This window comes from Netta rufina (assembly GCF_964035555.1).
Source record: "Netta rufina genome assembly, chromosome: 8".
Classification (NCBI taxonomy): domain Eukaryota; kingdom Metazoa; phylum Chordata; class Aves; order Anseriformes; family Anatidae; genus Netta; species Netta rufina.
This window is the reverse complement of record NC_140131.1, coordinates 30,008,294-30,025,202: the sequence shown is the minus strand read 5'-3', so window position 1 is coordinate 30,025,202 and position 16,909 is coordinate 30,008,294. Positions and strand designations below refer to the sequence as shown.

Sequence of the window (16,909 nt, the reverse complement as noted above, 5' to 3'; positions counted from 1 at the left end):
AGGCGTATAGCTTCTCATTTTAACAAGCTTCTAAGTAAATAAAGAATGCTGTATTTGAAGGAAGGTTTTATTTTTTTTTTCTTCACCCTCCTCTCTCTCTGAGATAAATAGAGTAAAATAACTGTTTTTATGGTTGAGTTACTATGGTAAAACATGAAGCGTCACCAAAACGAAACTTCCTAAAGGAAAGAAAGTCAGATAATAAGAGAAAAACAGTTTAAATACATCTGGAAATTGTAGAAGCAAGCGGATGTGGTGGCAATATTTAAGTTGCATGGAGTTCAAAATTAAAAGCATGGTAAAAGAGTAAAGAAGTTTTCGATTTGTTTTCCATCAGTTGTTACTATAGAAGATAATGGGGGAAATTTAATTTTCCACTGGCACTCTTCACAGGAAATCAGAATGTGGCCTTAATAGAAATTGAAGACTTATTAAGGAAGTTAAAGAGCAATTTGAAAAACTCAAGTGATGTAAGTACCAAGGAGAGATACTATTCATTTGAAGGTTCTGAGAAAATAGTGACACTGACAAGAATGTTCAATATGAACCCTCTAGCCCTGTGGGACTCCTTTGCTATCTGAATGAGCAAGTAGTGAAAAATTGCATTCCTGCTCCACTTGCTTTGTGAGAAACTCATTTCCTGTAGAAGTAGATTATGGCTACACTGATTCATGTTTCATCACTGCCTTCAGATTGGATCATTATAGTTCATTATATCTACAAATAAAGGTGAAGATGACAAACTTCAGGTTCTGTACAATTCAGCAGTCTAGCCATGGTTTGGAGAAAGTCCTGAGAAGCTGCAACAGTAGAGCACACTGAACAGTTGTGCTTCTTTCAGTGAAACAAAGTGGTACGGAGGTGTCTGTGTTCATAAGGAGATTTTCTGTGCATCAGAACCAGCACGTTTTCATAGTAAATGATAATACCCTCAGCAGAAGCATCAAACATAAATATTGGAATACTGCTAATGTGGTACACCATAATGAGATTGGAGTGCCAGTGTTTATATCTGCACAGCTGGCTAATTCAAATTTGTCTTTGTGTAAACGAATTAGAAGTATTCTTGCCAAATTTTGGCTATAGATGGTTAATAATGTCTTGTCTTCTGCAGGATTAAGTGAGACTCTTAAGTACGCTACGCATGACAGTTGTCTTGACCCAAAATGAGTTAACAATATCACAAATCTGAGTTTTTGTTACAGTTGACCATTTGGTTCTTACTTGGCATGTAGGTGTTTCATATTACCCTGGATTTGTTTCTCTGCAGAGATTCAGTTGAGGTCTGACTCGCATTCGAGATGCCTTCTTTCCAGTGGCTTTGAGTGACAGCTTCAGGGTGGCTCCGCACTGGTAGCGGTCTGCGGAAAATTTCTGCTGGGGTTTGTTGCCATAAAATCTGTAATGGGAACTTCAGGTAGTCATTTTTGGAACACAAAGCAATGACATCTCAAGATAAGATATTTAGATTCAGGGCAGTGATCTTAGATTATTGCATTAAGGATTTTTGGACACCTTGAACGCTGAAGAAGACTTAGCTGAAATGAATGATAAGGAATATTTAGATCACCAGGAGAGAGCTGGACTGCATACATTGTAGCAGAAAGTCCAGCAAATGCAGTAACGATGTTCATGTCCTTGACTTTCCAACTTTGTAGAGAAGAATATGACTGGTCCTTTAGTCACGGAACTGCACACAAAAGCTCATTTTTGGATAATGGATTATGCTTTACATATGGTGTTTAGCCACAGAAATCTCTTGTGTCCAAGACACTTGTCTCAAAAGAAACAGTTTCATTCAAAGGCGTATCCATAGGATGCACTTGGGACAGACACATCTCTCCCAAGATTTACTATATCACCTTTGAGGTACTTACTTGAGTCTGGAGTATGTTTTGTAAGGATCTCTTGGGATTTCTTTTAATACTGTTACGTCATGTCCTTTTTAAAATATTATTCTTAGTTTCTGCTGTGTTTGGGGAGAGAGAGATGGTGGGGACTCCAATGGTTTCGTTGTATTTCCTCTGTGCTCATTTTTTTTTCTTTCCAGTCTAATTTGATTTTTTTTATCAATCAAGTGCTTTCAAGCTATTCTCATCATGCGATAGATCTGTTTCCTGTTTTGGATGATCACTTTAGGTGCTTGGAGTGCTTGACAAAGACAGGTGCAGATACACTATTTGCTGTGGCTTGAAGCCCTGTGTCTCTAGAAATACATGGTAGCTGAATTTCTGAGCTACATTGCTGAACTGGGAAATCAGGATGTCTAAACATGAAATCATTTTCTATCTCCCAAACTGCATTCTTGTTTGTCATCTTTGTACTATATGTGAATTATCTAAAGAACCTTGTAAGTAACATCTCTCTCCCTGAAGTTCAGAGGGCTAATTTGACCATCTTCTGTAGGGGCATTTAATTCCCCAGGTTGATGGTCTATACAGGCACTGGGAGAAGCTCATCAAAGCATAGTTCCTACAACTACAGTACTTTTCCAGGGGCCATTCTATCACAAGGATTTTGAGTCATCTTGAACCCTGAAAGTAAAAAGAACTGTGAATTTTATCTGTTACATCAGAAATTCATTCATTCAGGCAAGCAAGGCCTGACAGAAGAAATTATTCAAATAACATTCTCTTTCTCCACATCAGAGCCTACTGATAGATCTGCATGAGGCTGCATCAGAGAGCTGCATCAGTCATTCAGGATGTGACAACATTTTGTAATCTCATAGGGTACTTCTGCTGAGTTCACCTTAGCTGCTGCTGCTGTCACTTCTCTCAACAACTACAGTCACATTTGAGAATGAGATGCAAGTGTTACAACTCCATGGTGCCTAGATAGAAACTCTTGCTGTCCTTTTGCAGAAAAGCTTGTGTGTGTTTGATTGTTTGAATAATAGATGGAAATACTCTTCCTCGAGCTTTGTTTTCCTATTGGAATAGTCTCTTCTCATCTCTCCTCTTCATCTGGGATTCTTTTTCTCAGCCATTTTCATCACTTCATCTTCCTGGTTGCTATTACCAAAAATATATATATATATATATATAAATATTTGTATTTCATTCCATATATATGGTCATTCTTGCACTCAGGCAGGCCATCACAGTTCTCTATTTTGGATCTTTCACCAGGTTAGTTCTGCTGTTTTCTTTGTTGTTAGGCTGTGCTTGCCTATTCTTACCTTCTATGAAAGATGCTGCTTTAAGACATGAGCAGATTTTGGATTCTTTGTGAATCTAAGCCTGGTTACTAGGACCCTTTCAAAGTATTTTGAATTCTACTGTAGTGGTTATCTAGGAATACTGGCGTCTTCCCAGCCACATCAACTTTCCACTATTTTGAAACTCTGAGCAGCACTGGGGGTTTTTGATTTTTTTTCTCAATTTCTGGCTTGTTCCTTTCCTTAGCTGTCATAGCCGATGAGGAGCTGTGCAGCATACTTAGTGATTAGGAGGTGTGAAGTGTTTTGTCTGTTTTTCATCCCAATAGCAATGTTAGTGGCTGTAAAGAAAGTTTTAATGGTGAAAACGAGTTTGTACTGTAGAGTTGAGATCTTCTGTATCAGTTTAAGCACGTGCACCATTCCTGGGGTTATGGGTATTGGTCTGAACTTAAGCTTTTTTCTTTTCTTTCACTGCTGTTTTCTGTTGGTCGTCTGCATATTCTTACTGGCCATCTTGTTTGTGTGCTCTTAAATACCATAGTGGGCTTCTTCAAGAGTGAGTCGGTACGACAAGCTCTTGGCAGGAGATGAACCAACTTGTCAGGCTCATTTTCCCCCTTAGGAAAGGCCAAGAGAATGGTACACTTTTATGTAATGGGGGAAGGGAGGAAGGCAGGGGCCTGAATTTCAGAAGATTCAGTATCAGAGCAGTTGCGTGAGTATCCACTGAAGTATCTGTCCACGATGGCCTAAGTTTTGTTATTTCTGTTGAGGCTTACGTAATGGTTTTGCTGTCAGAGGCAAGATAAAGAATGATGCTCTCATTCTGTACTTGTTCTCCTTGGTTTGGCATGCAAGTGGTGTGGCACTGTCACACGTGAATATGTATAGATAAGTGCTCAAAGAAAGAAAAGTTTCTTAGCAGTAACTAAAGTTCTTTGAGATTGTATCTATATGTACGTTCACTAACAGTTCTGTTACTGTCATTAGTTTTTTTAGTTCCTCTCTGGGAGGAACTTTGCACATGCTTTTTTTTGCTGTATAAAAAGAAGCTGAGGATAAGCGTTCACGATTGTGACTTTGTTTTTTCAAGATCACCTGTTAAAGTTGCTGGCAATCTTTCTTGCACAGTTGTTGGCATATGATGCTGCTGGTAGAGGCTGGTGGGGTGGGTTTTCCGTTTTTATCTGTTGCAAGGAGCTTTTTCTAGAGCGTGACTGCACTGCTCATTAAGAGTGCATCTCCTTCCATTCTGGTTCAGGAGCTTCTTTCCGACTGTCTCTGCTCCCGCTACGAGGGATTTCTATTGTGCTGTATTCTTTTGTATGTACTTTAGGTAACTGCGTTTTTCAGAATGATAGGATTTAAACCTTTTAGTAATTTCAGTATAAGTTTTAATTACTTGCATGGCTCTCTCTTAACCATTGACTAGACTGGAAACTACAAACATAGGTAATACTGTGGTTTGCTACTATTTCTATTTTTTAAGGCTAAAGATTTTAATCACTAACATCCTTCTGCCAGCCATAAATCAACATGTCTACAGACTCCAAAGAGAGGTATAATGAGAGTCTTGATTGTGTTTTGAAGACTTAAAGCTTTATGTCACGTTCTGTGATTTGGACAAAGCTAAACAAGTACTGCTTTTTGGTCCCGGTTGTACCTACTTTTTGTTATGAATGGTTATTTCTTGATGGTAAGGACATTGGCTGTGTAAACTGGATCTGCCTTTAATCTGTATCTTAGTGTATTTTAGAACTTTAAGTCTTGTAAAAGTGGTGATTGATTCTCTGGTATGTACTTTTTTGTATGTAAGTGCTCCGGTGAGATATTCTGAAATACAAACCTCAGGAGGGTCTTGAAGTTTGCTTCCTCACTGTATGTGAAAGAGTTAACAAATACTTTATTTTGTATTGTTGATTGCCCTCCTTTTCCCCTCATCCTCCTTGCCCCCCAAAATACAAAATTAATTCTCTGCTTGTATTCTGTGAATCAGGGCAGTAGATTATGTTGCTGATACTGTATAAAACATTGTTCAAGCTGAGTTTAAAGGAGTTTCTCTTTAATTGCTAGGTATTTGTTGAAACAATTGTCTAGATTGTCAGGTTTCTATCCTTTTTTTCTTTGTACTTTATTTTCCCAGTACTTGAAAGATCTAATAGTACTGTCTTATTTGTTCTTGTACATTGACTGCTAATGGTGTTAATTCTTTAAAGCAATTTTGTGAGCCCTGGTGATATGTCAGCTGTGATAATATATTTTGGAGGAAGGGACAGCCTTGCTGGCCCAGACCTAGCAGGGGGGTGTCTGCAGGATGTTCAGTTTCCAGATGCATCACTGTATGAAAATAGCTGTGTTGCTTTCCGTACCCAGCAGGCCCATTAGGTTCACACAGTGCTTGGCTCGAAATAGCAAGTCCTACCAGAACTTGAATGTGTTGGGAAGTGCGTTGCAGGTGTAACCAAGCTAGCTCTGCAAGAGCTAGTTTAGGCCAGAGGTGATGCGTTTCAGTACTGCATTAATCAAGAAAAATGAAAGATCTGAGTTTGGTATTTGAAAGCATGTTAGGGTTTTTTGCTTTCTTCAGATGAGTTCTGTGATCACTTCTTAGCATTTATTGAAAATATAAAATAACTTATGGCAGGTGTTGATTTGCTGATTTCTTCTATATAGCTGTTAGTGCTCTATACACTAAATGAAGGTATGCCCAAAATGCAAATGGAATAAAATCCAGATATATTCATTTATCTGGTATAAAATGAAGATGGGCAAAGTATATAGAGGTCAAGTGGGTCAAAGTGGTGCTGTGTTAAGAGTTCATGTGAATTTTACTGTTGGTAGACATCCATTTAGAAGCACCAATTAATTGTGGAAATAGGATTTTTAAGCATAATTAATATTAGATTGACAGATAATACTTCAATTTTTTTGCAATAACTTCCTTTAAGGGGAGAACAAAAACCTGCAAGAACAATGTAAACGTTCTGCTTCAATGTATAGCAATCCACTATGTGGTATACAAGCTTAGTGTTTTTCTCATAGTTTCTCAGGTCATCTTTTGTTTTAGAAACGTACTTGTTTGCTTTTTAACTTTCTGAGAAATGTTTGGCATTTTGTCTGTGCTGCAGCTATGCTGTGGAATGCAGGCTAATTAATTATATTCAACGGACTAACCTTTAAGCTTGCACTAAAATGTCTCTTCCCACCTTGGTGCATAAGCAGTCTCTTGGTAAGAGAAGTAAACGTTGAGCTTCCTGGAATCACGCTAAAACAGGTTAATGCATTGTAACCTTAATTGGTTTTAAGTTAGACAGTAAGAGGGATAAATATATAAATGCTGGCCTTGTCTTTTTTAAGAACATCCAATGTGTATTATATATTATTTTAAATAAATTGACTTCTTTTTCTAGGCCCTAGATGGTCAGAATATTTATAATGCTTGCTGTACGCTGCGGATTGATTTTTCCAAATTGGTGAATTTGAATGTCAAGTACAACAACGATAAAAGCAGAGACTACACTCGTCCTGATCTTCCATCTGGTGATGGACAACCAGCGCTGGACCCAGCTATTGCTGCAGCATTTGCAAAGGAGACCTCCCTTTTAGGTATGACTCTGGCATTGTACTTTTGTGTTGCAGTCACTTGATGAAAATGTTTGTCAGTCCTTCTAATGAATAAGTATCTTAAACTGCAATAGTGTCCAAAGGCCTGTTCATTTTAGATTGTGATCTGACACTAACACTATTGCATTGTCTTTAGAAGTCCTGGAGAAGTAGATGAGAGAACGTATGACAAATGAGAAATGCATATTAAAAGGAAATCTTAACTATTCCTGCTTTTATTCCCAAGCCAGTTTTCACTTCTTTCTAATGTTCCTGTTAGCTGCTACAGCCCACCTTGCCCGCTCTCCCAACCATGTTTGTAACAGACTTAACATGATTTGCATGTTGCACTCTCATGAATGCTTATTTGTAATATCAGGTTGTTAAAAATAGCATTTAGTTTTATTCCTTCAATGAGGAATGATTATGCTCTTTGCTTTAAAAAAAAAAAAAAGTGCCCCTTTGTTTTGTAAATTGCAGGAAAAAATAATAGGTAGCTGCACTTCTAGATTTATGGTAGATGAGTTCTAATATCCAGTCAGTTTTCGAGCTCATCTTAAGAAATAGGTGAATTGCCTTGAAAAACATACAATTACATTTTCAAGTGTTAGCAAATAGCAAAATACTGAATTCAGCATGTTCTGCATGCTTTGGGAGAAATTTGTAATACTCTGGGTTTTATTTTAATTTATTATAGTTCATTACATGTGTTTCACTGCTACTTCTGTGAAGTTGATATTCTTTGGTGCAAACACCTTTCACTCTTCAAAATATCAGACGTAATCTTATGACTTTTATGAAACGTGATTTTTTATGTTGTGATCACTGTTCTTCCCACTTAGTCTTTTCCTTTTTCTTCATCATTTCTCATTTTTCTTCTACAGGGAACTTAAGAACAACAGATTTCTTGTGTTGCTTTTTGTAAAGGATGGGCCAACTCAGAGTGAGTCAGAGTTAATACAAAGTAAAGAGGAAATGTAAAGAGTAAAGGCAAGCCTCTGCCCTCTGTGTTACAGCAGTTAGGCGGCCTATAGTGAAAGCTGCAAACACAGGAAGAGGGTCAGTGTACTAGTTATGGCTACTGAAAGCTGCATTAGCTGCCTTTTTCAGAAATCTGATTATTTAAAGGATATATTTCATAGCTAGGCATAGAATCCCCCCAGTAAGGTATCTTGTTTTAACTGCTCATCGTTAAACATTGGAAGTATGAAATCTTTCATCTCATAGATTGATAGGGAAGATGGATGAGTGTGAAGTTTGACATCATAGAGGTGAGTGCTGTAGCACTCAAAGCAATTAGTAATTCATTTGTCAGAGCACAGTGGTACTAGATGTGGGGCTGCAGTATGAACAGTAAAGAGAAAAAAACAATACCAAATCTGTTTATTAATGAGACCAATCTATTTATGCGCTGTAAGGCATGGATTTGGGAGAAGAGAGTTAAAGAGCCATAAAAAATGGTGTCAAATACATGAAATATGTAGCTCTAATTCTGACATTTTCCTGAGTCCTGAGAAGTTGATTTCCAGTCTGTCTTCTAACATATTTCTTGGTGTATAGTGCTTCCTAGTACATGTCAAATTGACGACTTTAATTTGCTCGGCATAATGGAATAGCACTTTGAAGATACTTGAATCACTGTATCACTCTGGATGTGTTTAGTAATTGGGTTTACTATAGTTGTAAAGTTATCAGAGTATCCAAATGACTTATGTTTAGGAGATCCAATGTTCTGGTGTATTAGGCTTGTAGGTTACTTAGATGCTTTTGTGATTTTTGTCCACAAAACTGCTCAAGTTCTTTTAACCTTTTGATTTTAATTAGGCTTGTTCTTCTATGTATTCATGTTTTTTGCTAGTAGAATTATGAAGATGCCAGTCGTATTAACTAATTAAATATTTTAATTCTCACTGTCTGAATGCATCTCTTCAGTTGCACTTGTTTCCTAAGCAGCAGGAAAATAAAAGGATTGTAACACAAGTAACTTTGATTGCAGCTGTTGAAAGTTTTCTGAGCATCAGTGAAGTCAGTCATGTGTTTATTTTGATGAGTAATGAGGATTATGTATTGGAAGAGACTTGAGATAGCTGGGTATGTCTTTAACTGTGCTTCATCTGGCAAGTGAGGATGACGATACTGTCATCTCTTCTTGTGCTGCTTGTTTTTTCCATGGTTGCCTTTTTTCAGCTGCAGGGCTCAAAGTCTGTAAAACTTCACAAAAGCGGTCTCTGTTAGTACTGTTGCTGTCTTAGCCATTCAGATGTCAAAGTGGGAATGATGATCGTTTGAATATGGAAGAACAGGGTTCTCGTTCTGTGCTGTTTACCGTGCAAAAATGCACAAAATATTAGTAACATCAATAAGAAAGGATAGGAGAGAAAAAATGAAAGCCTGAACGGGTGCTTGTGCATGCAGTTTGTGGCTGTGTTTCTATTCAGATATGCAAAAGGAGAAAGGTGAGAACACTTTAAAGTTCAGAGTTACAAGATGGAGGTTAGCAAACCATGATGAGTGAAATATGGTAGAATGATGGCAGTCACTTCTTCCTGCTTCTGTATTTTATTTTCACATTTTATTTTGTTTTACAATTGTTTTCTATAATGAAAAATGTAGGGAGTAAATCTAGTTCAGTCATAGTTACATGTTCCTACATTAAGGTGACTATTCCTGCCAATGTTTTTCACACAAGTTCATGTTATATTTTTAGTATAGCTTTAATTTGCCTTGTATTAAAGTGTCATTAATAATTTGCACTTCAGAAGTCATGGAAAAAAGTACTTCGAGGACGAATAAGTAATACATGACATACTGTGTTTGACCTTTTAGGTAAATGACTCAGTGGCTAGGAAGGAAGATGTATAATGTTTGTATGGTTCAATTAATATCCAGAAAAAGCAAAATCCTGTTATCTGTAATTGTTGAAAGCTAAAATAAAATTAATGATGACAGAGCTTTCAAATACCAGTTCATCTTCTTGACAAAGTAGCTCACGTTTCTAAATAGTTGCAGGTGAGTCCTCAAATCGTCACCAGTGTGTTGTGCGATAACTAATAATTACAGTACAAATTAATCTTTTTACAATTTTGACTTACAGTAGCAAATGGTAGGGACCTACAGATCAAGAATTGTTTTCTATGGGTTCATAATTTGTCTGACCCTTTTAAGAAATAAGGTCTGTCTGCTATATAATCAGGTGGAAAAATATTTTCTGACTAGATGATCCTAGCTCATGTGCATAATATACTCATTCATATTTACTGTATCATCAGTTTTGATGTAACTAAGTTGTCAGAAATCTTAGAGACTGTAAATTGTACGTATTTGCAATGAGCCTTGCTTTGTTTTGAAAGCAGAAAATCACTAATGGACAGAATTGGTTGCTTTCAAACGAATTATCAGCAGCAAATGGTTGTTTGGTTTTGAATGTGTATTTCTTTTATACATGAGGTGACGAAGGTTACAGGAGATCTTAGAGAGGAAAAAAAACCTTAGAATAAATAGCAAATGTATTGTACTTAACCACTACAAATTATGCTAAATACAAATAAACAGCTGGAAATATGCTGCTGTAGTTATGGGCTACCACGACTTTTGTTCATCGCTGCTTTTCGTAGCTTTATTATTCCTTTCCACTAATTTTCCTTCTAAACATTCTTAATGAATCTGTTTCAGAGGATAACAATTGAAAACATTTTTGTATGAATGCTGTTGAATTAATGTTTGGTTTTAACTTTATCACTAAGACCAAGAATGCCACGTAGAGGGTTTAATGCTATGAAGAATTTTGCCTTTTAAAGGCAACTACTTGGTTATACCCAACCATAAAGGCATCTCTAGCATCCTTAAAGTTCCTTTATTCCTAAAATTGCTGGACTATCTTAAAGCTTCTAAGGGTAGGGAGAGGTGCTTAGACACACTAAAAGACTTGAAATGCTGTAATGTCTCAGCATTTTTTCATAGCTAAACGATTACCTGTTTCTCTTCAGGTGAACATCCGTCACACCATATCGTCATTCATCACATTTCTGTCTGTATGACCTCTGTGATAGCCAAGCATAAACAAATACGAGTCAGTATATGCAATACAAAGCACCTAAACTGCACTTCCAAAATATGACTTTCAGAACTGAATGGAATTTTAAAAAATTGTTACTTGAGAAGTTGTATTTTATATTGGCAGATTTTCCCTGCCTATCACGTTGGTTTTTTTTGTTGTTGTTGTTCTTTCTTCTGCAGGGCTGTTTTCTTTAACTGCCTCCTTTATTAATAGTTTTTACTTGAATAAAGCTATATTCTTCAGATTTAACCCAAGAACAAAATGGACCTATATTAGATTTTTGTCTTGCTATTTATACACCTAGGTGTATAGATCTGTTTTTATGCTTTCCTGTCTTTATAAAATTGATTTTGAGAAACAGTAATCACTATGTGTGGACTAGCAGTGGTCTGTCTAATTTGATATTCTTTCTCTGACAGCAGCTGGTACTTCTATCTTCTCATAGAGAAGACCGAGGATGGCCTCAATAATGGATGATGATAGAGTGGCATACCTGGGAGAAGTGCTTTCTTAAACCCCAAATAGCTGGCGCTTGGCTTATGTGCTGAAGCACGTTACATGTCACTTTGTTGCATATTTAATAAAATCCTAATAAGAGTGTTTGCAGGATGGAAGGATGACAAATTAGGGTTTTTCCTTCTGTTTTCTATTGGTCAGTTCCATGAATAATGCAAGTAATGCAATAAAATGGTTGTTCTGTTCTAGTACACTTTCCCTTTATATTGTTTCATAAGAGATGACTAGAATTTTCTAACTGATGTTTTCATTACTCAGCACGTCTTATGCCTCTGGTTTGATCTGAGTACTAATGCTTTTATCAGAAGCCATGCTGTATCTTTTTTTAATTTCCTTTCTTAGAACACGTTTCTACATGATTTGATAGGAGACAACTAGAAAATATTTTTCAGAATGTGTTCTGTATTATCCTTGATAAGCGCTTTCACAAAGTTGTGATGGATGTCTTGTTCCCTTTGAGGAGACATTCGTCCAGCCCAGCAAAATCTAATTTTCTGAATTACTTATTTTTTTTTTATGAATTTGTGTAATAAGTATACATAAAGTGTTGGAGATCTTTTCTAGAGAATTAAAAAAAAAAAAAGTTGTAACCATATTTATCCCCCTGTATGAAAACATCTCCTTTCCCTACATGTTTTCCCTTTTGATACTAAATCTGGATCTTTTTGAGTATACAGATGACTGTCTTTACTGTTGTCATTGTCATATTTGGTCATTGACTGAAACTGAAGAAATTTGCTTTCTCATAATGACTTCCTACATTAAGCTTTATTTTAAAGGAAGGAAAACATTCTTACGTACATAGTGTACAGGTTATATTTAGACTGTCTACCTGACATTCTGGAAGACTGGTCAGAAGTGTTAGCTTAGTATTATCATATAAACATCCGAAATTTTGCCAAAATGCTGAAATCTGAGAAGACAATTTCAGTAGAAGAAAATAAAATACTGAAGTTCTGATTTTTTTTTTCTTTTCTTTACCCTTTTTGCTATATAAATATCCTTTTACTGGATTCTGCAAAATGTATAAATAAACTGTTGGTAACATATGATAAAGATGGTCCTCTATGAAGTGTGTGTAGTGTCATAAGAACCTTTAATGGATCCTGAAGTAGCATACTTGCCTGGTATACCAGTGACATCACCAGGCAAAACCACAAGATCTCTCCAGGATTTCAGTTTCTGTTGAAGAACAGTAAAGCATGGCTGAAGGTTCAGCTAATAGCTGTGTGCTTCTTCAAAGAATCGGATTGCATAAAGTTGTGGAGTAACCAGTTTGGTGCTACTTTGAATCCTGAATTTAGAAGTTTGCCTCCTCATCTCCTTTATGCAGTTTATGTAGGCCTTTTCACCTGACCAACTCTAGTGCTGTGTATTTGGCCTGAAGCATCAAGTTGAAGTGAACAATGCCTCTCAAAGGGTGATTTCTGTTCCTCATGTTTACTTAACCCATATCAAAACTCTTTGGACGACTGTAACAGCAGAGTGGTCTGCTCTGTAGAGTGTTGTATGCAACACTTGTACTGATATAGGTGCTTTTTTTCTTAAACGACTTGTGTGTGTTTCGTAAAATATGCTTTATTTTAAAATTAGGGCTTCCTGTTGCAGCTGTTCCAGGAGCTCTGAGTCCTTTGGCTATTCCAAATGCTGCTGCTGCTGCAGCTGCTGCTGCTGCTGGCCGTGTGGGAATGCCTGGAGTCTCAGCTGGTGGCAATACAGTCCTCCTGGTTAGCAATTTAAATGAAGAGGTCAGTAAAACAATTCAGTGTTTTTCCTCTTTTGCCATACTTCATCAATCAGTATCTTACAATTTCTTTGAATTTGGTCTCTCATATTTGGATTTTAAGCTCATGGTATTTTTGCTGTTTATTACTCCCTACCCTCCCCCAAAGTTAATTTAAAAACCATTATTGTTGAATACTTTTGTTTTTCCAGGTAGCTAACAAGTTAATGTCGTTTGATAGTTGGCTACCTTATTTTCTAAGAAAAATATGGTAATTACTGCATGTTTGACATTTGAATTGAAAGCTTTTTTTCTTTTGCAATTATAATCATGTAAACTAGAATTCCCATTTTTGTTTCTTCTAATTGTTTGCTGCTTCATTTCATGCTTGTATCTCACGTTTTAAGGTTTTAATTTATGTGAACTACTCTAACACATTTTTCTTTAAAGGTTCTCCCAAAGATCTCGGTGAGGCACTCTTCCAGTCTCTCTTAGTAATTTTTTTCTTGGCAGTTATTCATTTGTCTTATTAAAAAAAAAAAAAAAAAAAAATGGTGACAAAGCTTTTTTTACCTTCACTGTATCTTTCTTGCTAACTCTGAAATCTAAAGGGGTTTGTTTAGTCACGCATTTTTACTGTCCTTTACATTTATTTTGATGGCTGTGAAAGCTGGTATGAAATGTGGGAAGTTTGTATCAGTCTAGCTGTTCCATTTTTAACTGGCCTCTGTCACTATAAATCATTAAGCTTATTTTATCATCTGGTACTAGTTTGTCATCCAGTCTTGCATGTTAAAATGTTTTAGGTCAGAGTGCCATTTTGAAAGATTTTTTGCCTGCATTTCATAACCAGCCATGCTTACGCAGTTAAAGTTTAAAGTTTAAAATTTTTATTGCATGCTTTTTTTTAATTTATTTTCATGTTGAGATGAAATGCTGTAGTTTACTCTTTGATATGAATGTACTTTACCCATATTTGTCTTGGGTGACTACATTTTACTCAGTTTTTCTTGTACAGTACATAAACCAACCATTTTCTGACCAAATTCCTGCATTTCCTATGTACTGACCTATATTTTATTTTTTTTTGTTCCCCACTTATTTTTTTCTTCTGCATTGCTGTTTTCCCTTCCCCATTTCATCCTTTTCCCTTTGTGTTCAACTTCCCTTTCCTTGTCTTTACCCAAATTCCCGTGCCCTTCCCTGTTTTACCCTTTTCTCCTTGTCTTTGTCTGTGTTCCCTGTCTTCATTCCCTACGTTCATGCTTCTGTGCTTGAACAAAATGTTCCTCGGACCAACTTGCCCCAATTAACCGCCTTGAAACCATGATCCATGACCACCTCACCATTCTGCGGGAACCACCCTTCGTTATGGATGATCTGTTCATCTCCGCTCTTCCTCGACTCTTCTCTCTTCTTGTCTTACGCTGCTTGCTCTTCTCTCCTTCTAAAGATGGTTACGCCCCAAAGTCTGTTTACCCTCTTCGGTATGTTATTGTTAGCACTATACTTTTATTATTGATTTAATTTTGTTTTGTTTTGCTTTTTGTTGTTGTTTTTTTTTGTTTTGTTTTGTTTTGTTTGTTTCACCTTAATTCTTATTTGTAGCTAGCACTTTGGCTTAAAGTTGAATAGTAAATCTTTCGCTATTTTTCTTTTGCTGTTTAAAACTCTCCATAGACACGGATTTTCTTTTAATGCATGCTAATATATTTTGCATGGTCTTTAATTTAATATCATTCACATAGCTTTGAGGGTTTATCAGAAATTATTCTTTTCAAAATTCACTATTCAAAATCTTTATCTCCTTGATTCATTTGTGAGAGTGTTGAGTTTGAGTGAGTGATCTTGTTGCTGTCTGAATGTTCCATTGATATGTCAAAATGCGTAACTTAGTTGACTGGCTTTAAAGTAACCGTTTTCTTTTGGGTTACCTTTGACTTTGAAAAGGTGTTTATGGTGATGTGCAGCGTGTGAAGATTTTATACAATAAGAAAGACAGTGCTCTTATACAGATGGCTGATGGAAACCAGTCGCAGCTGGGTAAGACTAGATTTCTGTTTATATTCCCAATAGTCTAAGTATTTGAAATTAAGCTATGTGAAATCAGGTGAACTAAGCATGTTTTCATCTGTCAATTTTTGTTGTATTAACAAGATCCAAAATCCTATTGTATTAGGTTCCAAAAAGTTTGCACAATAGCCTAAATGAATTCAACAACTGAAACACGTGTGGAGGTCTTTAAACACTCAGCAGACCTCGTTTTTGATTCTAGTGCAACGACCCTTTGATTTTCTTGTGTTTTTTTTCCTTGTTTGTAGGGTTGTGTGTGATATGCAACATGCTATTGAAATACTAAATTGAGTAAACCTCTTGTCTTTTTCAGCCATGAGCCATCTTAATGGACAAAAAATGTATGGAAAGATTATTCGGGTTACCCTTTCTAAACATCAGACAGTACAACTACCTCGAGAGGGACTTGATGACCAAGGGCTGACTAAAGATTTTGGTAATTCACCGCTGCATCGCTTCAAGAAACCTGGTTCAAAAAACTTTCAGAATATATTCCCTCCATCTGCAACTCTTCATTTATCCAATATTCCGTGAGTGTTGGCTGTCAGTAAGGCAGTAGTATTAATATTATCACAACACACTGAATGGATTAGTAATTTTCTGGTTATGCTTGTTTTCTGTCTGTAGACCGTCAGTAGCAGAAGAGGATCTCCGCACGCTGTTTGCTAACACTGGAGGCACTGTGAAAGCATTTAAATTTTTTCAGTAAGTAACTTTTCTGTACACAGTTTCAACAAAGGACAGCTTAATTGTGTTTTTGTGGCATGTCTTAAGGAAAACATTAGTAACAACCCCTGTATTGTTTGAGTTCCTAATGCCATTATTTTGTTTCAGAAGAGATCACAAGATGGCCCTTCTTCAGATGTCAACAGTAGAAGAAGCTATTCAGGCTTTGATTGATCTTCACAATTACAATCTTGGAGAAAATCACCATCTGAGAGTTTCTTTCTCCAAGTCAACTATTTAAAAAGGCAGATTGAAAATGAGGGTGTTGCATTGTTTGGTGTTGTCACCTATTGACTGTTCAGGAGAGTGGGGACCAGAGTTTGTCTTCTATTTTTGGATTTTCTTTCATGCTGTTATCATTCCTTGTTTGTTTAAAAAATAAAAATTAAAAAAAAAATTAAAATTAAAAAGCAGTGATACTAACTGCTGTTGTCCAACTGTTGTTTAGATAAATCATCATTTTGTTTCAAAGATTTCAAGTTAATACCACAGTTTTTCAACTGAGTTGACATACGTGCCTTAAAAGGGAAAACTAGTACTGCTGAAATTGCGTAACTAGTAAAAACGAATTTGGTTGTCTGGGGCACACTGTTACATGATAATTTCAATATGTTTAGGCAGGGGTGTGTAAAAAGGTTAAGCTTTTGTTTCTCCTGCTTGGAATTGATTTCTTTATCTGCGGGCCTGTCACGTATTTTTCTTTTTAATTGGGTAAGATGCATTATGCTGAAAGAATAAAACAATGTTATTTGATTTTGCAATTTTTTGCTTTGTGCTTTTTTCAGGAAAAAAAAAAAGGCCTTTTGTATTTCATGGTTCTGGTCTAGATTCAGTTATGAATGTAGGCATTTGTTAAAATTAACAAGGTACAGAATATTAATTTTGTAAAGGACAAGAAGTGACTTCTGTGACTTTGAGCCCGAAGTGAAAAGCATTATAGAATCTTAACCTTTTTGTACACACTCTTGTGGGATGTATCATATAAATGTCAGCACTAAGTAATGTCTTGTTTGTGGCTGAATATTTTTCGTAGATGTTTTTGAAGTTG

At 36.3% G+C, this 16,909-nt stretch overlaps 1 protein-coding gene across 5 annotated transcripts in view; it reads left to right on the top strand.

Moving 5' to 3' along the window:
• Window positions 1-16,903, top strand: part of PTBP2 (polypyrimidine tract binding protein 2) — a 48,324-nt gene extending 31,421 nt beyond the window's left edge. For 2 of the 5 annotated variants that reach the window (XM_084291006.1, XM_084291010.1), the window contains 7 exons: window positions 6,574-6,769; window positions 12,933-13,087; window positions 14,516-14,549; window positions 15,013-15,105; window positions 15,449-15,665; window positions 15,763-15,840; window positions 15,970-16,903. In XM_084291006.1, the coding sequence (XP_084147132.1) occupies window positions 6,574-6,769; window positions 12,933-13,087; window positions 14,516-14,549; window positions 15,013-15,105; window positions 15,449-15,665; window positions 15,763-15,840; window positions 15,970-16,102 (906 nt within the window). In that variant the 3' untranslated portion in view covers window positions 16,103-16,903. The remainder of the gene's footprint in view (window positions 1-6,573; window positions 6,770-12,932; window positions 13,088-14,515; window positions 14,550-15,012; window positions 15,106-15,448; window positions 15,666-15,762; window positions 15,841-15,969) is intronic. The other 3 variants (XM_084291009.1, XM_084291008.1, XM_084291007.1) reach the window with 3 other exon arrangements.
• Window positions 16,904-16,909: the final 6 nt, after the last annotated feature.